General features: G+C 41.3%; 2 protein-coding genes across 4 annotated transcripts; both read left to right on the top strand.

The window, feature by feature from the left end:
* The first annotated feature begins 442 nt into the window (after positions 1-442).
* Positions 443-11,978, top strand: LOC133956963 (dysbindin-like). 3 transcript variants are annotated; one of them, XM_062392341.1, is made up of 4 exons: positions 443-908; positions 9,181-9,330; positions 9,477-9,626; positions 10,091-11,978. In XM_062392341.1, exons 1-4 carry the CDS (start codon positions 866-868, stop codon positions 10,390-10,392), a joined length of 645 nt encoding a protein of 214 aa, XP_062248325.1. In that variant the 5' UTR covers positions 443-865; the 3' UTR covers positions 10,393-11,978. The 3 variants fall into 3 exon arrangements, with proteins under 3 accessions (XP_062248325.1, XP_062248326.1, XP_062248327.1); XM_062392342.1 differs by lacking the exon at positions 443-908 and adding an exon at positions 7,200-7,320; XM_062392343.1 differs by lacking the exon at positions 443-908 and adding an exon at positions 8,031-8,873.
* Positions 11,979-13,400: 1,422 nt separating this feature from the next.
* On the top strand, positions 13,401-22,737 carry LOC133956965 (cadherin-like protein 26). The gene is made up of 19 exons (XM_062392345.1): positions 13,401-13,448; positions 14,263-14,322; positions 14,415-14,510; positions 14,620-14,772; positions 14,877-15,012; positions 15,776-15,945; positions 16,052-16,180; positions 16,272-16,457; positions 16,575-16,846; positions 16,961-17,103; positions 17,215-17,445; positions 17,532-17,753; positions 17,846-17,970; positions 18,094-18,168; positions 18,619-18,684; positions 18,871-18,942; positions 19,985-20,023; positions 20,106-20,189; positions 20,506-22,737. Exons 1-19 carry the CDS (start codon positions 13,422-13,424, stop codon positions 20,722-20,724), a joined length of 2,505 nt encoding a protein of 834 aa, XP_062248329.1. The 5' UTR covers positions 13,401-13,421; the 3' UTR covers positions 20,725-22,737.
* The last annotated feature ends 3,246 nt before the right edge of the window (positions 22,738-25,983 follow it).

Below are 25,983 nucleotides of genomic sequence, written 5' to 3' on the forward strand. Positions count from 1 at the left end.
CCCTATGGGAATTGCGAAACCAGAAACCCCTTATAAATGTCGTAATCTTAAAATAGAATACAAATTAAAGGAAAAATGCAAAAGCGCAAACATGAAATGACCCGATGTAAAAATAAACTATGGGGTCAATTATATGTTTTTTGAAATATGTAGTAGGTGGTCAGAGTCAGTCGTGTAAATGCATCTTAATTTAAAGCATCACTTCTTCGTTCACAATAAATCACTTCAAACCATTTTTAAACAAGGTGTTTAAATAAATAAACAAATAACATGAAGATTGGGGAGTTTAATCCTGGTACTTTCCTCAATATTATGTAAAAAGCCTCTATGCTTCCTGATCCTGCTGACCCCCTCATTGTCACAAGATGGTACAGGCCACAGTGCAGTAGCCCACTATGAGTCTCTCCCCCCGTCCCTAAGCTGCACAGCTCCCTACAACCGTAGAGTGAGCCTGTCTGATAGAGAGCGCAAGACAGAGTGTGTGTCTGTTTGTGAGTGTGTGTGTGATCAGTGAGGCAGCCGCCGAGATGAGAGTGTGAAGCAGTGAGAGGGAAAACCCTAGAAAGAACAGCAGAGGCAATCAGAAAGAGTGAGAGGACGTCAGCAAAAAAAAAAGACAGAGCAGAGCAGAAGACAGAAGACAGAGAGGAGGAGAGAATCAGGGGAGGGGGGATAAAGGACCATGTGAATCTACCATCTTTAGACCAGGTCCCAAAGTCAACAGAGGCAATGACTAGATGACTGACCACCACAGACACACACCAGCATCCTGTCCTGGAGCCTCGACAGGGAGGGACGAGAGAACTCCACACACACTCCAGGAGTAAACAAGCGCTCTTCAACCAATCCCCACATCCACTGGATCATGTCGTCCACCGGGTCGACCAACCACAACAAGCGACTGGCATGTAAGTAACCAACACTGCCCAGAAATGTAGCCCAGGAGAAAGTGGCGCCTAATAGACCTGCAGTGCTGCAACTTTATGACCTGGAGCGGGAAACACTCTGTTGTATCTCTCAGTCATTCATCACATGAACTGGTCTCTTTGGGGTTTAAAGGAAAATGTCAGATTGCATGGGATGGGGAGGCATATTGAATTGTGCAGAGCAGATACATTCCACTGGTTGAGCTCCATATAAGCTCATTATTCACTATTCTGAGCAACAAAACAGTAACGGGCTAGTTCATCTAATAACCGTTTACACATTATACACAATATGCAATAGTCGGTTTATGCTTTGTCACTTCCTTTTAAGATTTTTGTAAGTTCTCAGAGAACTGCCCTGAAGGTAAAATTAAAATATTACTAAACTACAACCTAAAAGTAACATATCTTCATTTAATCACATTGCATCCTGTTCCAGCCCTGAACCCTCATTAGCAGCTCCTGCAAAGATCCAACTGTCCAAAGTGATAACAGCAGCCATTCACGCCTTTCTCGTTTTAGCCATAATAAGCCCGACGTGCTTAATGGAGATCCGACGCCGTTGAGCCAGATGAGGTGTAATTACAGCGAAGGGACAACTGCTGCTTCCTCGAGTCTGACTAAAATATCTGAGGAAGGTCTGTACTTAGCAACGCTAACTGCTACCTGCTCGACAGAGAAACGCTGACTTGCCGTCTAAACTGAACAAATGACCCCAGGAGAGCTGCGGCTTTAATGAATGAAGTTTCTCCGTGGGTGCGTGTGAGTGTTAATGTACAGAGAGCAGAGGCGCTGCACTACAGATGAGCCCTGTGCAAACTACTCAAAGCCCTGTTTTGATTGACCCTAATGGGGAGCAGTGGGCCCCGGCTGGAGGTCATCCTCGCATTTAGCCACGAGTGAAGTGCCTTAATGGCTTCGGCAATGGGAATGGGAATGTCCTGGGAATACACAATCTGATCAGACACTTAGAGAGTGGCTGGTCGGACAAGGTTCAAGGTATGAGCGCAGCATCGGGATCGTGTTGGATGACGGGGGAACTGATGGAACAGATACAGTCTTTCAGGATAGAGAGGAGTGGATAAGTAACCACATCGAATTTTGAATAATTTCATGTTAGTATTTATTTTTCAAGGATTATAAGGCTGAGCTTCCAGCAGTATGACGATGATGATGAGGATGGTGGGGGTGGGTGCTGTGGCAAGAGGCCGGACGTGGTTTCACAAGTGAATCGTCCGGGTTTATTTTCTACTATCGCTGTGTGTTTATGGATATGTGTGTGTGTGTGTGTAGAGACGGGAGTGGGAAGGCACTTCGAGGGAGGGGGGGGCTGTTGTTGTGCAGTGATCTCACCCATAAATGATTTATGCTCCATGGACTGCTCTGTCTAGCCCGGCAAGAGGAAAAGTGATCGGCTCTGTAAATAATAGCTGCAATACCTGAGAGTGATTTGGCTGTTTACGACCGGGAGCTGGGTGACACCATCTTTGAGTCCCAGCGGGGGACGACCGGGCTGAAAGGGGAGTTTTGAGATAGATGAGCTGTCACATGTGAGTGGTCACAGAGCGCAAACGGCCTTTCTGGCTCCATCTCAAACACGTAAACACCCAGAATCTCTGTTCTCTAAAAAAAACAGAAGGATGGTCATGGGACTTCTTTCCACTAGCCACAAGGGGATGGACGGCCCAAACCATGTGACTCCTTGGTTCAAAAGGAACATTTGTTCCCTGGTTCCAGTGCCGTTCCCAGGACTCTTGATATATGACTGCACCATTAAAGCGTTTTACTACATACGTATTGATTTAGAGGTTAATGTTTTCATCTTAGAGAAGGTGCTGGTACAGTAGCCAGAAATTCATACTGGGGGAAAATAACACAACACGAGGAACGGACGTGTCATTTTTCACACTTGTAGTTGACAAAAGAGACCAGCAGTGTGTTTTATCAGGAGCAGAGCAGTGGACGTGGTTAAAGGATCAGACCCTGGAATAAGCGCCAGAAGGATGAAAGAAATCATGTGCTTCAGCTCAACGGTCACCTCTGGCCTCAGACCACCCACCCCCACCCTGTGTCTAATTCTTGTGTTAGATTCTTTACGCGTAAAAGACACGATACGATTTCATGTGATATTACACCCGCTGAAATGATTCCTCCCACGTCTGCATTTGCCCTGACAAACAGCTTACACACCAAATATGCATGGAGTCACTGAACCCTCATATTTTTCAGTGCAAGGCTAAGCTGAGGAAAAGCCTCATTCAGTTAAGCTTAGCCTCAAATCACTGACACTTCATTTGATTTAACAGGAGTAAGGCACAGCAAGCTCAGATTGCATAACACCACGTCCTCCTTTTCTCCGACAAACACCTTTCTTTACTCATTTACTTGAAGAAGTGCATATATCTTCACCATAGTACACTATCTACACTGCCACTTGCATGCATGCACACACATTACAATCAAGGCTGTAAGCTGCAAAATCATGCTCTACAATGAGGTAGGAGTCCCATGTTACAGGGTGCACAGTTGAGGGATTGTAGCTGCATTATGTAAGAGTAAGCCCCAGGTAATTGTGGTTCAGTGTGGGTTTAATTCGTTTGTGTGTGTGTGTGTGTGTGTGTGTGTTTAATTCCCTATTATTACTGTATACTGTTCAGACTTGCATTATGTGTTATGGAGTTTCAGCAGGTTTGCTCCCAAAACAATGTAAAGCTAAACTGAGTCTTCCTGTAAACTGAAGTAACCCCTCCTCTATACTAAGCTAAGCTAGAATCTATAGGCTACATTAAAGGAGACGTGTGAGGCTGTTTCAGGTTTCCTCTCCTTCTCGTGTGGTATAACAGGTTTCAATGTGTGTAAAAGGTCAACAAAGTCTTGCAGTATACTCTACTTAAAGAGAACACTGCTCCTACTCAGTCATCCGGCCGATACTTCCAGCGATTCTGGAAGTCATGTGACATCACAAATCCCTACATTTGCAACATACACGGCCAAAGGCTGGTCCAGCGTGAACCCTAACAAAGCCGGGAGCAGCAGACCAATATTTACTTCCTGCGCTGAACGCGGTTAGCTAATCACAACAGAGTGGGCTAGACGGTCGATCAGAGGAGAATGGGCCAACCAGGAGGAAAGCCAAAAGAGACAAGAGCTAAAAACCAAGCATTTCAGAAAGAGTCTGAAAAAAAGGAGCTGCAGCAAATGACAGACTGAGGAAAGTGATAAGAGCATTTTAACCTTTTCAAATAATAGCCCAAATTAAAATGATGAACCCTAATACGAGCATTATATGTCTTATTTGATGGAGTGTCTCAGTATTTCATTTCATTATTATGGCAAAAAAAAACATTGTTGATCTGTTTTGAGACGTAATATTCCCATAATTACTATCCAACCTGAGAAGAGGTCATTAAGTGTCGGTTTCTTCTGGGCCAAAAGTACGAACATATTCACCTTCCCTAAAATGACACTGATAGCTTGTTACATCCTGTTCCTTTATAGTATTTGTCCAATTAAAGCTGAGCCACTATATGTAAAACAACGTCTGTCAAACTCTGGAAATAGCTCCACCTTTTAAAGACATTGTGTGAGGCTACATGTTGAAGTGCCTCAGGAATTTTCTAATATGCAAATAATGCATTGCTTTGATGGGAGTATTCTTACCCTGACTGGCAGCATTGAAAGGGCAGTCAGACATTATTTTGAAGGCGTAAAGGTTGTGTTAAAGGACAGGTTTGACAGGGGAATATTCCCACAGATTGAAGCTGAGACATTACATCCCCTTTAGGGTGAGAACCTACAATAATTCCATCGTAGGACATAAGATATTCATTTAATGTGAAGAGTAAAAACAGGTTCAGTGCAAAAGCCTTTACCCGTCAAAAGATTACACTTGCTTGGGCTGTGTGCCCTTCCGAAAGGTTCATAAAAAAAAAGTGGTCCCTGAAGTGAAACTCAATTTCTGATTCCTGGATCGTGTTATACAAAGGTGAGGGTAATAACACTGCTCCTGTGTACCAGGGTAGCCATTAGAAAAGTGGGTTTGAGATGTGAGACACTGCCAGAACCAGTTTTTGTTCAGCAGTTGTGCTGAACTTTTAATCCAAGCTTTTCGTTTCAGATCATTATGTTTTTTTCAGTTCCATCAGTAACGGTGCCGTGATGTGTGTTGGTGCAGCCACAGTAAATCAAAGTTATGAAAGCTGGTTCTCTCCTGCTCCTGTCCCCTCCTTACATGAGCTCTTTACATCCTGAGGCCATCACATCCCAGTCACGGACAAAGCAGCAGTCACAGCTGTTTTCTGTTCATTGACCCATCTACAGAAAATCTCTTCCACTTGACCTGTGTTTAATAGAATAAATGAGGGGGACGCGTTGACCTAAGAAGTAAATGAGTTGCACCTTTTAACACCATCACATTTTAATCACTGACCCTTCCACTAACTTGTCTCGAACACAACTGTCACAGTTTTGGTGCCAGCGTTCATAGATATTGTTATTACCAAGGAGGTTATGTAAACGCTTGGCCTATTGGTTTAATAGTTAACAGGATTATCGATTAAATTAAAGTGATTGGTGGACGGATGCGGTCTGAGCATGTCAACTAAGAACCCAGTGCATTTTGGCGCGGATGAGAATAAGAAGTGGATCGTGGGATAAAAAATAAAAAAGGTTATCAGACCACTTCCTTTTTGTCTATTACATTGTTACTATTATAACCTAATAATCATCTGTAGTATTGTTCAGCCCTGGCTGAAGTATGTGCTCCACTGAGTTCCATATGTTTTATTTTCAAAGTCTTAATTTAAGGTGGACAAGGAGGTCCTTTGTCCCCAGAGCCATTCGGCTTCATAACGCCACACAGAGGGAGAGTTGGGGGGAGAGATCTTCCCGGCATGAAATTACAATATCCGTGGCACCTATTGCACTTCTGTCCGTCCTGGGAGAGGGATCCCTCACATGTGGCTCTCTCTGAGGTTTCTACGTATTTTTACCTGTTAAAGGGTTTTTTCGTAGTTTTTCCTTACTCTTGTTGAGGGTTAAGGACAGAGGGTGTCACACCCTGTTATAGCCCATGAGAAGAATTGTAACTTGTGAATATGGGCTATTCAGGTAAAATTTGATTGATTGATTGATTGATTGATTGATTGATATTCCTATATATTTATATATATATATTTCTGCTGTTTTTATAATATATATACATATATACAGTTTATATTTTGTTGTATTAACCACTCCAGCACAAAATCACTTTAAATACTGGACACTGACACAATCACATCATTGCATTCCATACCTGTATCTGTATATATGCTCTCCGTATGTGATATATGTGATTTATGTGATTTATGTGATTTATGTGTATATGTCAGTGATGTGTTAAGTGTACAAGCTACTGGATGATCTGAATTTCACTCGGGATTAATAAAGTATCCATCTATCTATCTATCTATCTATCGAAAATGGCTCCACTTCCTCCCTCAATCCAGAAGAGAAGCTAAAATATCCGGAACCTTTTTTTAATTGCATAGAATAACTTATTACAACAAAACATACTGGAAAAACACTTGAAGATACATCAGTTTTATAAGAACAACCTAAAATGAAAGAAATCCTCTTTGAGAAAAAAATGAATGTAACTTTTTACATTGAATTTTTTATTTTGTCCATGTCCCACCCATTGACGTAAGGGAGACAGGATATATGCCCTCTACTGCGGTCACGTCATCTATCTTTTATAAACAGTCTGTGTTTATAGTGCTGCTTATTTTCCAAAAATATGTGTTTGGCCTTTATCGACCGCCTCTGAGAGACTGTAATTGAAGTATGAGTAAGAAGTGTAATATCGTCTGTCAACAACCAAGGATTCCCGTGTGGAGGTTGTCAACACCTCCGGGTCTCACAAAGCGTGGCGGTAAAATAATGTCTGTAGCCGGTTTGTATGGAGACCTCCAACATGTCTTCCCCAGCAGGGTTCATTTGGATGCGTCAGCCTGTCACATACATGTGTTTCTCCCACGCAAGGGCAGACCGTGTGTGTGTTTTTGGGGGGTTCAGGTTAAGCAGTAAAATATGATTTTTAGATGACGAGAGTAGGGGAGAGAGAGAGAGAGAGAGAGAGAGAGAGAGAGAAGTAGAGAGAGACAGAGAGAGAGAGAGAGAGAGAGAGAGAGAGAGAGAGCGAGAGAGAGAGAGAGAGAGCTAGAGAGAGACAGAGAGAGAGAGAGAGAACTTATTCAGCCAGTGGGCAAAGCTCAGGTTTACGTAAGCTGTGCAGTTTCATCATCATCATCAGAAGCCTCGTCATTGCCTGTTGGTGGCTGGTTTGTGTGTCTCAGGCTTTCCACTGCTGTAAAATGATCGTGGACACGAGCCGGGGACATCGAGGTGGCAGGTAGAGGCCGTCGCTCTCATGAGTAGATCTGGAGTCCATGCATTCCATCCACTGTTTTTACTATTTCAGGAGAATATAGACAAACACGTGGGTGACAAACGGAAAGCGGAGAATAGTTGTTGGGCCAACACGAGCCTTACCTCAGTGTTTTGCTGATGATGATGATGATGATGATGATGAGGATGATGATGAGGATGATGATGATGATGATGCAAGGCTTCGTTGGAACCCAGTGTGTCTCTTTCATTTGCCTCAGGCCAGTGCAGTGACACAGTTACAGTAACTTTCCAGGGTTGTGAGATCTGCTCTGACATGACCTGTCGGATCAGCTCTTCTCCTTTGCAGTAATTCATTTCTCTTTTTAGTGTTGAAAATTCGACAGCACGTTGAAGTGAGTGCAGTATGAAACAATCAACAGCAGCTGCTTGTGCAGAAGGTGTGACAACGTCTCACTTGATATTATTATTATAATTCCAACAAACTAGATGAAGCAAATCAATCCGTCGGAAATTCTTCATGACCTCAAACTGGTCCCTTCTTCTATTCATCCAGCTTCTCTAGTAATCAGCGGCAGTTCATAGTTCACATTTAACCACACCGTCAGCTTTTTATCCCTGTTCCCAGTTACTTCACCGACATCAGCAGCGAGAGGTTTCCTGCCTCCACAGACGGCTGAATGACAAAAGAAAGGTCCAGCATTAGTGCACAACAGTGGACACACACGCCTCCAGTGCAGTGACAGAATGACTGGCTGGGTCTCTGGGGTGGAAACTGTCTGTACAGGGAGGCTGCACGACACAGATGTGTTTTCATACAGGAGAGAAGGAGCACTCGATAGATCAGAATGTCAATGAAGGGAAACACGGGACCCCTCTGCAAGCGTGGAGTAAACATGTTGGGCATGGAGGGTTGTCACATGTTCGCAAACAGATTTATGTGCAGATAAACACACACAGTTTATACGACCACATTTCACAGAGACATGAATGCACAAGCACGGACATAAAAACACTGTTGACGTGAGTCAGAGTGTCAGCTCATGCAGCCCAATGGGAGAAGGCACAATGTGAGCTGAGGAGGTTACACAACCACCGGGTCGACCTGACAGAGGTCAAAGACCTGGGAACTGATGCTCCATTGATTTTAATGTCTATTCGCACCCAGAAAATAAAAAAAACAGTCCAGCAATGCGACACGTAACCAGTTTGAGGTTTGCAAAGTGGCACGCAAACAGCAAGAATGTAGTGCATGCTCATCCAAGTGATTCAGTGAGGAACGCGTCAAATGTTTATCCTAACCACACTCCAAGCCGGTGGCAACACACTGACAGAGTGTTGTTAGGATTCCACCCTATCTGAGAACAACAATGGTTTTGGCAAAATATTGGGCGCAAACTCTTTCTGTACTTATTCATCAGATAATTGTGGGATATGACAGGATTTGTTCTCATGAATTTAAACAGCAACAGCACAATGAGAACACACCGACTTGTGGTCCATAAACCAATCTTTCTGGCCATTGTTCCCAGTTTCACCCACTGGTTCCCCTCAGAGGTTAGTTAACAGCTCAATAAACAAACATTAGCACTTAACCCTAACATCTACATCTCAATTAAGACTTTTATAAATTTTTCTTTTTTCTCTTAAAGGTATTTCAGGGAATTATATCACAACAAAGAGCCACTGACACAAATCAGTGATTATGTGTTTCATGTTCGGTTAAATTTTTCCTAAACAAAGACTATTTAAATCTGAAAACTGAGAAACAAGTCCTTGTGTGTCAGGCAGAATAAGACATTTAATAATAAGACATGGTAAACTGCATTAATCGTTCATGTTTTTACGTTGTTTTATTGATCAGCGGAGACAGACAACTCTCAGCGGTTGTTGGATAACGATTCCACCGTGCACCTGAAGATGAGGGAGCGACAGCGTTTCTTCGAGGAGGTCTACCAGCACGATGTCGATAACTACCTGCCCTCTGCTCACTTGCAGATCGACAGCAGGAAACGTGAGCGACAGTCCTCTTATTTCAACACAGTGGCATGAACGATTAAATGAAAAGTCGGAATGAAATATTTTTGTTTGCTGATTGACAACTGTTTTGCCATCGTTCAACTTTTCAAGAAACGTGCACTGCTCTGCTCATGTGCACAGCTCCAATGGGCAGTATCTCATCTATGGAAGTGAATGTGGACGTCCTGGAGCAGATGGACCTGATGGACGTATCTGACCAAGAGGCTCTAGATGTGTTTCTAAACTCGGGCTCTGGAGCAGAGGATGGAGCGCTGGCTTCCCCACTGCCAGGTGCACGGGTTTCTTCAAAACGACCTTCAGCCATTAGTCTATAAAACAGAGTTTAAACTTTTAATAGAATTAAAATTGAATTCAAATTCATGAAATGCCCAGACATAATAAGACAGATGAGGTAAAAAAGTTTCAGTGTTAAATTAATCAAAGTCAAAGTCCTATCCTTCTGGTGATCACTTTTTTTCTTTTGACTAATGGAAAAACGTTTAAAGATCATATCTGGTTTCTTATTAATTCAGGTGAGGACAAAAGGCATTGAGATGGTTTGTTTTGTTGTATTTGGGTTTACCACTGTTGTTGATTGCTCTGATGTGAAAATTACCCGTAGAGATCATATCTGTGGTTTATCAAAACTGTAAATCAACACCTGACAGCCTGCGGCAAAACAGGGAACCACTGATCGACTATTTCTGAGATGACTAACGCTGCCAAGTGCTGACACATTTTACTTTTGTTCACAGAGTGTGAGGATGACGACGAAGAGGATGAGGATGAAGAAGCAGAGGTGGTCTACAGGGAGCGTGCGCCTTTGAAACGGCAAAACGAAGTCCACCGCGGCACCAAGTCTCGCATGTCGTCCACATCGTCTGGTTCCAGTGACACCAGTGGGGCCGGAGAGGACACGCCTGTGATCCAGTCTGACGATGAGGAAGTCCACGCGGACACTCAGCTGCTGACCTCTGCTCCCCAAACCAGGGATGAAGAAACAGAGGAGGAAGATGAGGAGGAAAGAGGCCTTGCGAGAGAGGGTAGAGGAGTCTGACATCCTTCAATCTGAGTGTCTACATTTGCGTTCCTTTCTTTTGGGGAGAACCTAAGCAAGGTTGACCTGGCTTTGATTCAATGTGTCTTCTGTACATCTCAAAATCATCTATGTTCCCCGAGTAACTTTTAAATACTCTGTGTTTGAGGAAATCAGAATGATTTGTGCCATGTGGCAATTTATAAATGAGTCAAAACACTTCCATGCACTTACATGTTCTGACCGAGATAAATTCATTGGAAGTTTGGCTCCTCTTGCTGTCTCCCCTCCTCCTCTCCATTTTTTTTTTCACGATTTCAAAGGAACAGGCTCAGAGCGGCCGTGTGAAGCCCGAAGGTGCCTGCGCTCGAACTTTATGGGCAAATCGCAAGTGAAAGAACTTAAAGCCGAGGGAAGCCATATAGTATTCACTGAACAAATGCAGGCATGTACAAAATAGCACTAAAATATTTAATTAGGGCTGCTGCACACATGAGGATTTTCAACTCTTGATCAATTTAAAAAAACGATTTGAAATCTTATAATCTTCAGAACACTAGATGACTTGGCCAGACCATCAGACCACACAATCACCATTTGTAGGAAACGATATCAAAGTGGCGATTCCAGAGACTTGAAATCTCACAGACACTTCAGGAAGAAACATGGAGGAGGAATTTTCATTGTGATTATAGGCATTTAGATTATGTTTAGATTACATTTAGAGATGCTGGAACGGTCCAATCGAACTGTGGTCTATCTTTTTATTTGTCTGCAAGTGGAAAATGGCTTTGTGCCATAGCATTTCGATTCCAAACCCTAGACTGCGTGAAAAGATAGACCACGTATCTCCATTTCCTCCTTAACCTTATCCAGTAATGAAGCCAAAATGTCCCAGATACGATCTCTGCCATCTTGCGTATTTTGGAGCCAATTGGTCGATGAAACCAACGCAGTGGTGAGGTGACATTAGATCAATGTATTTGATCTATACTTTTACTTTTTAGTTTGGTCCAGGTCCAAGTTTATGGTTGAGGATCTGTAATGTCATCCATCTTTGTTGATGGTTTATGCCTCAAGCTGACAGCTCCGTACCACACAGCCAAGAGGTCAAACTGTTCAGGGACCCTTCATTGTCCCATTGTGTTTTCAGATGATCCACATGAGGCAGAAATGAGTAAAATCAAACAAAAAGTTCCTTTTCCTCTACTTACCATTAATCGTTTGCCATGTGCATGTGCAGACGGTTTATAGTATCATCAAAGGAGCTGTGATAGTAAATGCATGCTGTTTTTGTTCTTGTCAATGAGTATTTCATAGTGTTTCGAACCTGTACCTACAAAGTGTTGTATTACGGAACGTATCAGCACCTGAAGCCAAGTTACTCCTCTCATCCAAGTGAGACGTAGTCTGACAGTTGAGTGTTTGTCACGTAGAGAGTGAGGGATCTCCTTGTGTGTCAGGGTGTGGGTGTGTGGATGTGTACGGTAGATGTGGACCATCAACATTTAAAAGACAACCGTGTTATTAATGTTGTGCATCTCTTACCCACTCTGATATCTTGCTGTGGACTGAATAAAAATAAGGCAGAAGTTAAACCAGTTGAATTTGGTGAATGTGGTTTTCTGTCTTTCTTTTCCTCACTGGTTATCGTTTCTAAACCTCCTTCAGAGCAGTTAAAAATTAATTATGACATAAAAAGAACGCTAAACACGCCTGCAAAAATAGAGCTCTACAAACTCAGAGTTTAACTAATAATCACATCACTTCCCATGTCAACATGTAAAAGTCCTGAAAATGCAGAGTTGAGGAACTTTGGCCCAGGACCAAACATACAACTTGTTGACCCCAGTCTTACTCTGCTTTCGAAACAACTGAGCACCAGCGTGACCGATCAAACAATATCCTGAAAGTCAACATTAGTTAATCCCTCCTTTCTAGTTCTACCTGTTTGCCACCCTTCAGTTTTCAAACATCACTATAGCTCGAGTCAAATTCTGCTTCCATGTCATTTGTGACATAACACCTTCAAAGCTCAGAGGGCGTGTTCTCATCTACTCATTACCAACATAACCAGAGTCTGTTAGACTGTCTTAAGTAAAATCACTATAGCTGTCACAATAGACAAACAGACAAACTTGTACAACTCTTCTTGTATTCATAAGTAAGAATCTTAATCTCTTAATTATGGCAATTACCGCATTACATTTTTGTGTTTGTGTGTGTGTGTCTGTGTGTGTGTGTGGGGGGGGGGGAACTGCCTGAACTGCAGATAATTAACCGTTGCTTGGAGTATAAGGTGAAGTTGTAACACCTCATTGTGAAACACGCAATAGAGCCTAAAGGGGGGTGGAGTAAGAGGCAATTTCGCTGCAAAGAATTTTATTTCAGTTTCCCTCGCATCTAACACCTAGGAAATATAAAAAAAAAAAGAGCAGGTTTACATTTTTTCCCGGAGGCATCTCGTCCTCAACAGTACCCCTCCTAGCTCCATTCTCTCACAGACACATTGACAATGGAGTCATACATATAGTTTACATGTCTTCAAAAGCATGTTTTGGTCCTTGCAAACAGACCTGAAGTGCTTGCCTATTTGCAAATGGGGCGTGGAAGTGAAATCTGATCAAGAGTAGTAATAGGACACAAATTCATAGTGGGTTTTAATGTGAAAAGGACAAACTTATAGCAACAACAGCTGTTCCAGATGCAATCGCTAAGCTTTGCATGTGAGTAGTTGGGATAAAAATGAATGCCAAATTCAAAAAGGTTGGGACGGCCCCCTGTGTAATGAGTGCTCAGGTAATGTCTATATACTGAGGCATCGTGAGTTGGAAAGTCAACGTATATAGGAGCTGGTCTGAAATCATTGCAAGATGGATCTATGGTGTAGATCCAAAAACACAAGGTATCACGTTGCACAGCTGAATGCATGAACAAAATGATCAGCCAACCCGCTGCCTGCAGGTATTGTGGGCTGTCACACTCTAACTCGAGCTGTATTGACTCTTTCTGAGCACTCCCACAGAGCACATTGTACAGAGTGGATCACAATGAGGACTTTTCCCCTGCTTCTGCTGGTAAGTTAAGTTGGGTAAAAGATTTGGTTCACAATGAACATGATGAACAATGTGAATGTTTGTTTTTATGGCAAACGTGAAAACTGAAAAAATGATAGCAGATGTACTGAGTGTCTAACCCTTATTTTTAAGATCAAGTTTTTCAAAACAAAACAGTTGCATGGATTAATAATTAGATTAGATTAAACTTTATTGTGATTGCACAGTAGAAGTACTTGTACAACAAAATCAAGCAGTTTAGCATCTAACCAGAAGTGCAAAAAAAGGCAGTAAAAGTGCAGAGTATTGTAAGTGGAATGTAAATAAATAAAATATGTACAGTAAGAAATATATATGGCATAGTACAGTATTAACAGGTATTGTTTGATATAAGAACTATGTGCCAGATAAATATATAAAAATATATAAATATTAATATACTACAGGCGTGATAATACAGTAGTAAAAAAGTAACAGTGTAGTGCAAATGTTCGGTGGTTGGAGGAGGGTGTGTGTTAAAAAAGTAAAAAAAAAAATACTGATATATATAATACCATGAAATGCAAGTTGTGGACATTGTAATATTATTAGTGCAACTTTATCTTATTTTTTTTACAGTTATTGATTCAAAGGTCTTTGATGACTTTACGTTTAACTTGAATGGTAAACTCAATTTACAGGACTTCTTCTTACGCTTTGGTTTTCCATCACAGTCAAAAGTCATAGAGCTTAGATGAAGTGGAAACTGTATTTGGATAAAATGCAGGGGGTGTTGGAGAGATAGTGATAGATCAAAGTTATATTGGATCACTTTGCACTTTTCTTGTCATTGTAGGTTGCATTAGCAGCCCTGGCAGAGTCTGACCATGGGAAGCACATGAGGCGTGCTAAGCGGGTAATTACTTTGCGTTTGGAATTGTTAACTTCAGCTAAAATGGTTTGATGTGAGCAAAAATAATAACAGCTATGAACTTCACTAATCCACAGGAGCTTTTGCTGCGTTCCAAAAGAAGGTGGGTTTTGTCTACGATTGAACTAACAGAGGAAGAACCTGTCTATGGGGAACGAACACTTGTTTCAAAGGTGAAGACTTTTTTTTGTAAATGAAATTACCAAACAGTGTGGCAGCTACTTCTTGTCCGGCTCAAACATGCAAACAATATCAACTCAGTTGTTTGTGTTTGGACTCTAGATGTATAATGACAAGAAAACACACGATGGGCATGACTCACAGTTCCATCTCAGTGGAAAGGGTGTGGATGAAGGCTTTTTTAAAATCGATCCAAATGACGGCAGGGTGTTTCTCTTAAAAAAAATTGACAGAGAGGAAACCCCCCATTTCGAGGTGAGTTTCATACTGGAATACCAGTGCCTCTGACAGTAGATATGCTTTCATTGCTTTTTTGGTAACCACTGGATATCATCTTTCATGTGTTCTTTTTCTCACAGATGAAGTTTGAAATCTTGACGGACGGCGTTGCAATAGACAATCCTCTAACTATAATTGTAGATGTAGAGGACATCAATGACAATGCACCTATTTTTAATAATCCCCTGATTTTTGATGTAAAGGAGAACACAAAGGGTGAGTATGCAGTTGTGCATGACTCATAGAGTATGAATGTTTTCTTCTTGCAGTCACTATTATCACACATAAAACTAGAAGGGTGCTCGTAGAGAGCAAACCTCTGCCAAGGCTAACGCCCTATCTCTCCAAGTTAAAGAAAAACAAAATCCTTAATCCATTTGTCCAGATCCACTTCAAAGGTTAATAATAATAATAATAATAATAATAATAATAATAATACATTTTAGTTATAAGGCGCCTTTCAAGATACTCAAGGTCGCCGTACAACAGTCAACAATACAGTTATTTCAATTTTTTTAAATGCACAAAGCAGAGCAGCAGCAGAACAACAACTTCAGCAGACAGGAACATTCAAAGTTATACGCCTGCCTAAACAGGTGAGTTTTGATGCTAGATTTAAAAAGAGCGATTGAATTTGGGTCAATGTTCCTGATGTCAGGGGGGAGGGAGTTCCAGAAGTGAGGGGCAGAGCGGCCGAAGGCTCTAGAATGGGTTCTTCCTTGGGTTGCGCTCCCAGCCCTCTAGAGTTGTCCTGTTCATATGGCTATAAAAATAGTTCCCACAGAGTCTAGATCAAACGGAGATGTGAGATAATTATAATTTCTATTCAATAATCCAATTTGGTCTTTATCTTTTAGTCTGTCTCGCACTCATGCTGGGTTCTTGTTCATCTTGGTCCTCACTTCCTACTTTTGTTAATGTTAATTATTATTCATACATGTTAATTATTTTGTGCTTCCTTTTCCTCAATGTCCTCAAGGGATCTTGCCAGTGGTGCTGGACGTTTTTGACAAGGATCAGGAGGACACGCCTAACTCTAAAGTCACCATCCGTATGCTTAAACAGGAACCGGCAGAACCCAAGATTGAGTTGAAACAGCTCAATAACACAAGGGCCCAGCTCACATTTAAAGGATGTTTTGACTACGATGTGAGGCTCTGTGACCTACTTTAGGAAGCTGGATTTAAACAGGCTTACACATTCATACAGATTTTTCAATATGATGTTTGTAAAATATCATACACATCTGTTACAGAAAATCAAGACATATAAAGTTACGGTTGAAGCAAAAGATCATGGGAAAGGATTTTTATCCTCCACTGCTGTTGTTACTCTCAATGTTGTTGACACAAACACCCATCTACCAAAGTTCAAGAAAAAAAAGGCAAGGATTATCATCATCCTAATTATTATTATTAAAGTTTATCTTTGGGCTGACGTATGATGTTAAAGATAAATCTGTCCTGTCTGTCCAGTTCTATGGTGAGGTGTTTGAATCACAGCTCAAAAAGAATGTCTTGAGAGTCGAAGTAGAAGACAAAGACACTCGGAACACTCCTGGATGGCGGGCCAAATATTTCTTTGTTGACAAAAAAGAGGAAGAATTTTTCAAAATTGAAACTGACCCTAAAACAAATGAAGGTATTCTGCACTTCATTAAGGTAATTCAGCTCATCTCAATCCATAAGAAACCTTCTATATTCCCAATGGACCAAGTCACGATTGTTTCATGAATATAACTTGCACCAGTATTGATCTAAACCTGCATGTCTTTCCAGGAGAAGCATTACGAGAGGACAATTAATATAACCTTGGAGATCGGAGTAGAGAATGAAGAACCCCTTTTTGTTTGTGCAGACAAATTAACCGGCACAGTCACACTTCCACCTATAGATAAAATCAATGTCACAGTTAAAATGTTTGAAGTCAATGACGCACCGCAGTTTGACCCAAAGAAAATTGATGTGTACCTAAAGGAAGAGGAGGAGCCGCAGGACTTTCTTTTCAAACCAACGGTTACTGATCCGGACTCTGACATAAAGAACATCAGGTTGGTGCCAAAGAAGTTTAAATCTGCTAAAATTGTTTCCGCATTTTGAATCAAGCACAATCTTTCAAGCAGATCTTTTCTCTCCACTCTCAAATATATCCTCTCTGTGATCAGGTTTGTGCTGTCAGAAGATCCAGCAGGTTGGCTGACCATTGACCCGATTACAGGAAAAGTCACATCAGTGAAGAAAATGGACAGAGAATCACCCTTTGTTGAGAAGGGCATTTACAAAGCAGTCATCTGCGCCATTGATGACGGTATGAAGGACCTCTACTCTGTATTGTGATCAAACACAAGCTGTAGAATAGGGTTCATTGGCAAACTGGATTCATAAGGTGATAGTTTTTTCCTTTGGTTTGGTTACCAAGGTGAACCTCCAGCCAACAGTACATGCCCGCTCCTGTTCCACCTGGGGGATGTCAATGACAACAAGCCAAAGCTGGCAAGCAAAAGTGTCATTATGTGTGGAAACAAGGGCAACAAGGCCATGGTGCCTGTTATAGACCCAGATGATCCTCCATACAGTGGGCCCTTTGCCTTTTCTCTGGGAGGTGTTGATGAAAATCTGAAGACGCAATGGAAACTAGACCCTGATGTTGGTTAGTATGTAGCTTTACACATTCGTCAATAAAATAAATTTCTCCAACCAAAAATACACTATTTAACTTTCTTGACTCCTCTCCAGGTACGGAAGGCGGCCTTGTTAGCCTGACGCCACTTGCTTATGGCAACTACTCTGTGCCACTGGAGATTAAGGACCAACAGGGAATGGGCGCACAAGAGACCGTCAATGTGATAGTGTGCGACTGTGGAGAAGCAGACGTTTGCCCAGCCAGAGGGCCGCTATCAACCAGCCTCGGGGCCGCTGGTGTTGGATTGATTATTCTGGGATTGCTCATGTTTTTATGTGAGTATAGAGCAGTCAATGGAAACATTAAGGAAACCACAAAGTTCCTGTTCAATAAACTTACAGTGACTTATTTTGATGTGTGTCTGCAGTGCTGCTACTCCTCTTTATATGTCAGTTTGGACAAGGGGCGATGGAACACATCACCCTCCCGTACGATGAGGGCAGCCAGACCCTTATGAAGTACAACGAAGAAGGAGGCGGCGCTGCAAGCACAGTGAGTTGGTTGTGTGCTATGTTCAACTTAGTGGGAGTAGGGCAGTGACATTATGTGCTATATTTCTACCCAGTTTGATGGGGTCTGCACTGTTATTTAATGTGTTTTCTCCCTATCTTCCAGGCTATGCCCACTATGCCATGGCTATCTTCAAATGGTGTAACTGTGACAGACAGCCTGAAACAGGCCAGCGGGCAGGTACGCCTGATACCGCCACACTCACCTCTCGTTCCACTTTATTGTGGTTGACCTTTTGAGAGACAGGTCTTTCGTGTTAGCGTGGGTTCAATTTTAGTGTGGGTCCAAAGTCAGGTGTCTAAAAAACCTAAGTAGGCAAACCACAAGAAAACAGATTAGAAAACACAAGTCTTAACCGTGAAGGAACTTTTCTGACAGCTCAAATCCAGCCGCTTTTCTGTGATTAACGCAGATGTGTGATTTTTTTATGGAGGTTCAATGGTATGTGGTTGACATATTGATCACTTTAATTACAGGGTTTGTGTGGATTGTGTGAAAAGTAGCTCACAGGATGAAGTTTACCAGTGTAGCCAGATACCAGACATTTTGAGTAACCTTGAGAACCTGCAAGGAGGGACTTCTTACACATTTTAAAGGGGTCTGCTTAATACATGTTCTCTGCTCCAATAGGTAAACACAGAGGATCAGGTCATGATCCAGAATGCGGGTAAATACAACACAGCAGGGTCCATCATGGTGAGAAATAAATAGTTTTCTGGGTTTGAGAGTCTATAAAACAAAGACTTGTGACCTGTGGATTTACAGGTCACACCTTGTTGAAATGGGGATTTCTGATAAAACGTCTGTAGTTGTAACAGGCGTTGTTCTTGTCCTACTACGCTCCTCCACCCTCGAGTTAACCTTAATGTGTGTCACTGACAGAGTCATTCTAACATGAGGGCAATGGAAATGCATCAGTGGGAAACTCGCAGATTTCTTGGAGGGAAGAGCATGGTGAGTGCACACTTTGATTTATTAATTTGTTTTATGATTATCAATTCGCTGTCTCTGGCCTTTATATAATATATATTTCTGTTTATGCACACACTCTTTTCACCATTTTAAGAAAGTAAAATGAATCACTTGATTGGGAAACAAATCAACTTTGATGGTCTCCACTGGTCGTAATGGTGTTTATGTCAGGCCGGGCGAAGGACAGGACTCAGACGCAGAGCAGATGTGTTCGGAGAAAGTTTATTTAATCCTCCAAACAGAGTAAGCTATGGTACAAAAAACAAAGCGCTCCAAAGGGAGGAAAAACCAGGCTAATGGTACAAAAAAACAAAGCGCTCCAAAGGGAGGAAAAACCAGGCTAATGGTACAAAAAACAAAGCGCTCCAAAGGGAGGAAAAACCAGGCTAATGGTACAAAAAAACAAAGCGCTCCAAAGGGAGGAAAAACCAGGCTAATGGTACAAAAAACAAAGCGCTCCAAAGGGAGGAAAAACCAGGCTTCATTCAAAAAAAACTAACTAACACTAAACACCGAAACTAAAAAAGGCTACAAAGAATAATCACTCTACTGAGGAAAACTATAAGCACGAGGCTAAGCAAAACGTGAACTATGGTTCTGGTAACTAGGCTTGGGCTTGAATGACGACAAAAGACGACACACTGGCACAAGACAAAGGGAGACACAGACTATATGAACACATGGGGGGAAAAGGGAACAGGTGGACACAATCAGTAATCAGGGGAGACGATCAGACCGGTGACACATGAGGAAGGGCAAGTGACCTGAAACGAGAGGAGAGTTACCCTTTTCAAAATAAAACCGGAAATGACGAGACAAAAAACAAGACATGATCTCACCGCGGTGTGACAGTTTAAGCACAGAACCAGGAAAGTCATTGCTTAAAATATGTTCTGGATTTTGTAACGGTGCTCGATCCAGAGGCAAATGTCCTAAAACATTTACAGAAAGAGAGCGACGAAATGATTGTGAAGGCAGAAGTTAGAAGAATGAATATGCTTTGTACTTGTTTTCGTCCTTTTAGAACTTATCAAGGAATACAAGCAGGAGCAACAGCTATAGGGTAAGTGGTGCTCTTTAATGATGGAACTTCATTTCATAAGTAGGCAAAAATTAAATGTCTTTGACTTGTTGAAAAAACCAAGGTACCCATGAAGGGAGGCTCCACCAGGTACATGCAGTCTTTCAGCATGCGGTCAAATATAATCCTTCCTGATCTCATCGAAAGGGTAAGTTCACACAGAGCTGAACGCCAGGCTTCCTCTCTTAATGCTTTCATAAGGCACTTGTCTTAACTTATTATCAAATTCAACAAGCTGTACAGGTTGCAGAGCACTGACTGATGGATGAGACACAACAATGATTTAGTGAATGAGAATAAATAACAAGCATATGCAGGACATGGATGAGAACGAAATCCCTATTATGTTTTACTGCTTTTGCCTTAAGCAATGCAAGATAGAGCCACACTGATTGGCTTTGCACATTCATTCAGCTCTTTTTGACAAACTGACAAAGAAGATCATGTTTTACTCAAATCCACAGAAACTATACTTGATTGATGGAGACATCATCAACCACCCGATGCAACAGCCCTTTGAATATGCCTACGAGGGTCAGGACAGCGAATGCCAGTCACTGGATAAGCTGTCCCTCAGCAACCTGGGAGATGATACAGAGTTTCTGAATGATTTAGGCCCAAAGTTCATGACCTTGGGCCACATCTGTCACCAAACAGCTCCAGACAACAACACACAGATTTGAGGGTTACAGCTGGAATATGAGTTTAACATCAAGTAAGGCACTCGTCTTTACCCTGCACGCCAGCATGGTGTGTGTGTGTTTGTTTGTGTCCCACAAACACAGACCGCCAACAACGCAGGGGCGGACTTTCATCAAACTTCAAAGAAATACTACAGTGGAGAGTATCTCCAGGTAAATCTTTGTTGGAGCAGATCAGTCAAAGTTCAAGGTCAGGTTCAACAAAATGATGGCGCATAAGGACACGTTTCCTAACATAACTCTCTGAATAATAGTACAAAATATTATTTTGATCAGAATATGATTCCCCATCCTTTGATGTCATTTAAAAAGGTATCATGAAGAAGTCGGAAAATTACATCATGCATAGATCATTGTAGTTGTAGTTAATTTTTTCGAGCTTTCCCTGCATCAAAAATTAATTCATAATCATATGGTATGAATGACATCATCATGACGATACTATGAAGTCAGAAAATAACGTGATATAGTGTAGTAACGCATTCATTTTTGCAAAACAATAACGTAAGAAACAGGAATCACACGTGTGGAAAACACTGAAAGGGGCGATGCTTACCCTGAACATGTACATACAGTGCATGTTCAGGGTAAGCATCGCCCCTTTCAGTGTTTTCCATGCCTTGTTTGTGACAATGATAAAGATCTGGATTGATATTAATATATTTATATACCGCAAAGTTTAGATTTTGTACTTTTTCATTACGCACTTAAACATCTTTCCTGCATTTTTCCGGCACCTCGAAGCAAATTACACATTTGTTGATACCAAGGCAATTTCCTGTATGTGCAAATATACACGGCAATAAAAATAATTCTGATTCTGATTCTGATTCTGATTTATGAAATGAAAGGAAATAAATACAAGATAAGAAAATACACGTTAGAATAAGCCTCTCCTTTAACAGTAATGCACTGCTTCTGCAGTCCTAAAATAGGTATTCCTCGTACTGTACCACCTTGGTTTTGTGCCCAAACTTTTGCAAATGACACATTTAGTTTCACTTCTAATTATCTTAAAGCCTTTTTTTTTATGTCTGTGTGGTTTAAATGTGGCATTTGCACCGGGGCCCTTTAACCTTTGCACTCTGTAAAAACTGTATTTTTGCAGATCCAAATATTTTATCGTGACAGGATTTGAAAGCAGGATTATGTGGTATAGGCTTTACTTTGCTTGGTTGAAGATTGATTGAATGCACTGAAATAATTGTCATGCTATGGGGATCTTGAATCTGTGTATTTGGAAAGTTACTGGGTGTGTTGGCTTTTTTTGGGGGGTACTTTGCTGCAATGAGTTAGATGCAATGCCTCAGTGCAAACCTGTGTTTCTATCTCTGGTTTTTTCAGTATTGCTATTTTTATTTTTTACTACACTAATAAGACCCTAGAAGGTTAACTGTGGATACTGGGAATAGTTAAGGTGTATGCAATGTTTTATTTCTGGAAGTGATTTATTTCCTAGAGCACCATTTTATAAGAGTTTCTTGTTTGTGATGGACCAGCAGAGATTTGACTGGTTGACAGCTCCTGACTACACGGCCAAGAGGGCAAACTGTGCAGGGACCATTCATCGTACCATTGTGTTTTCAGATGATCTACATGAGGCAGAAATGAGTAAAATCAAACAACAATTTCCCTTTCCTCTACTTACCATTAATGAGTTTTTCATAGTTTTTCAAACATGTACCTACAAAGTGTTGTATTACGGATTGTATCAGCACCTGAAGCCAAAGTACTCCTCTCGTCCAAGTAAGACGTAGTCTGACAGTTGAGTGTTTGTCACGTAGAGAGTGAGGGATTTCCTTGTTTATGCCGTGTAAAACATGTTTGTTTGTGTGGGTGTTTTGGGTGTGGGCGTGTGGATGTGTACGGTAGATGTGGACCATCAACATTAAAAGACAACCATTTTGCAGTGTTATTAATGTTGTGCATCTCTTTCCCACTCCAACATCTTGCTATGGACTGAATAAAAATAAGGCAGGAGTTAAACCAGTTGAATTTGGTGTGTTTCGTTTTCTGTCTTTCTTTTCCTCACTGGTTATGGTTTCTAAACCTCCTTCAGAGAAGTTAAAAATTAAACGTGACATAAAAAGAAAAGCTAAACATGCATGCAAAACCAGAGCTCTACAAACTCCAAGTTTAAATAATGAATCACATCACTTCCCATGTCAACATGCAAAAGTCCTGAAAATGCAGAGTTGAGGAACTTTGTCCCAGGACCATTGAAACAAACAGCTTGTTGACCCCAGTCTTACTCTGCTTTTGAAACAACTAAACACCAGCGTGACCGATCCAACAATATCCTGAAAGTCAACAATAGTTGATCCCTCCTTTCTAGTTCTACCTGTTTGTCACCCTTCAGTTTTCAAACATCACTGTAGCTCGAGTCAACTTCCGCTTTTATGTCATCTGTGACATAACACATTCAAAGCTCAGAGAGCGTGTTCTCATCTACTCATTACCAGAGGTGTGGACTCGAGTCACATGACTTGGACTCGAGTCAGACTCGAGTCATGAATTTGATGACTTTAGACTCGACTTGACAAAATGTAAAGAGACTTGCAACTCGACTTGGACTTCAACATCAATGACTCGTGACTTCACTTGGACTTGAGCCGTTTGACTTGATAAGACTTGCTCTTTTCCCCAAAACATAAAGATTCAAAAGTATGTTATTAAGGAGCGCTCTGTATCTTTCATCGTGTTTGTGTGCGTCTGTATGTGCAGCGCCGCCGCTCCCAAAACGCCCACTACGCGCTGTGCGTTGGGCACCAAGTCCTGAGGGGGCACCAAAAAAAAAGCAACTGAAAAATCATCATAGTTATAATAATTATGTAGCCGAGCGTTTGGTTGTAACATAAGTCCGGCTTCAGCCGACAAAGGACACGAGAGCAGGTCATGCGCTCGGGACAGCACACCCGTTTATTCTCCGTTCATTTTACAACTTCACTCATCACAGCACCCATTCCTTTAAAACCCCCTTTCAAAATAAGAGTCACTACCAACAACCCACTTAAAACCGGAAATACAAATCAACCCTCAACAATAACGTCATTAAATAAATTAGCTTACAATTATAATGCCGATTTTATTTCAGTATAGAAATATAAGGTACCTTTTAGACATGTATATCACAAAAAAGGCAGAACAAGAGATATATTAAATTGCTCAAAAAAAGTTAAAGAAGATTGACTATTCTTGTTTGTACTTATTGATGATTATTTAACGTAATCATAGAGGAGTTATGCTTAGGGCACCAAAATGGCTCGCAGCGGCACTGGGTGAAATCATACTACGTCCCCATCGTGCACAAATGACTGACAGACTTTTGGCCAATGTGGTCTTTTGCAAATGCAATGCAGCATAGGGCCCTGACATATAAAAAGCACCACCCTGTCCATTGTTATGTTTCTCACATGTACACACACACACAGACAATATGACGTGAGATAAACACAGGACAGGACAATGTTGTTAGCACTTTTGTACAAATAATTACAGTTGCACTTGTTTTTTCAAATGTGTTCATTCTGTAGGAGTGGTTTAAATTGAAGAATCTTCTTGCAAAATATGAGTTAAATGTTAAAAATGACTGGTTAATAGTGCAATAGGGAAGTGCAATGTTGGCACAATTTTTTTTCTGTAATTTCAATTGCACTTGTTTTAATAAATAAATACAGATTTTAAAAGCATACATGATCTGTGTAAATATATTATTACTCAGTGATCAAAAGGACTCGAAAAGACTCGAAACTCAAACTGCAGGACTTGGACTTGACTTGAGACTTGTCAGTCTTGACTTGGGACTTGACTCGGGACTTGCAAAGAATTGAGACTTACTTGGGACTTGCAAAAAAATGACTTGGTCCCACCTCTGCTCATTACCCATATACAGTAGGCATCTCGGCCTCAACAATACCTCAGCTTGTAGTGTTGGAGTCAGGCACAATCGCAACATCTACTACAGAAGGAGGTTTGAACTCTTGCAAGTGTTCACCATGACCCTGTTTAAACATGATGTCAACATCAATGATCATTTTATAAGTAGACAGCTCTTACAGGCTTGGACACACCCTATGCATTGAGGACGGATTAGAGGTAATTTGTCATAACTCAAACCACATTCACAGGTGGTCTGAGGAGGTGTGTGGCCCCATTCTTTTAGCTGAGTGAACACGAATATGCCCTGGGCTCCAATAAATAACCGCCTATTCTTAACAGACCTGCGGCAGTTAACTCAAGAGTTTACAAGTATTTTCACACTTCTCAGCGCCCATCATTGAATTATTTGCGGCCACCACCACCATAATAATATGACTTGCCCCATATTGTTATAATCAATATCTATAATAGTGTTTCACTGTAAAGCTATGCGCATTGTTTCGCTAAGCCCCTCCCAGCTCCATTCTCTCACAGACAAATTGACAATGGAGTCAAACATGATTTGGTCCTCGGAGACAGAGCTGAAGTGCTTGCCTATTTGCAAATGGGGCGTGGAATTAAAATCTGATCATGAGTAGTTACAGGACACACATTCATAGTGGGTTTTAATGTGAAAAGGACAAACTTATAGCATCCACAGCCGTGCCAGATGCTATCGCTAAACTTTGCATGTGAGTAGTTGGGATCAAAATGAATGCCAAGTTCAAAGAGGGTGGGGTCTGCCCCCTGAGTAATGAGTGCTAATGTAATGTTTGTATACTGAGGCATCGTGAGTTGGAAGGTCAGCTTATTTAGGAGCTGGTCTGAAGTCATTGCAAGATGTATTTATGGTGTAGTTTAGTTCCATCGTGATACAGTAGTTGTACGGATTCAAGTTTATCATCTTCCAGGCATTAGATGTAATATTGAGTGTTTTTCATAACGAGGATGACCAGTGTAGATTTGGAACACATTCACCTGAGGTCCTGGATACTGAAACATAACAGCCACCTTGCCAAATTCTGTATTGTAAGTCTATTTCCCTCGGATTATCCATCTATCTATCTATCTATCTATTAGCCTTCTTAGTAGTAAGCACGTTGTGAATCATAATTATGTTATTATTTCTTCATTCTTTTGTGACCGATCACTGAACACATTTGATCAAAACAAACATTCACTCTGTCCTTGATCTATTGTTGACAACTGTTCCCTAAATTCTCAGGTGACCATCACCTTGAAGGGAGAGCCGGTACATAGGTGGCACTAAAACTTGTCAATTTTTATTGCCTGTGACAACATAGACACAGTCAAGCTCTCATT

This window comes from Platichthys flesus, chromosome 7 (genome assembly GCF_949316205.1).
Source record: "Platichthys flesus chromosome 7, fPlaFle2.1, whole genome shotgun sequence".
NCBI classification, from domain to species: domain Eukaryota; kingdom Metazoa; phylum Chordata; class Actinopteri; order Pleuronectiformes; family Pleuronectidae; genus Platichthys; species Platichthys flesus.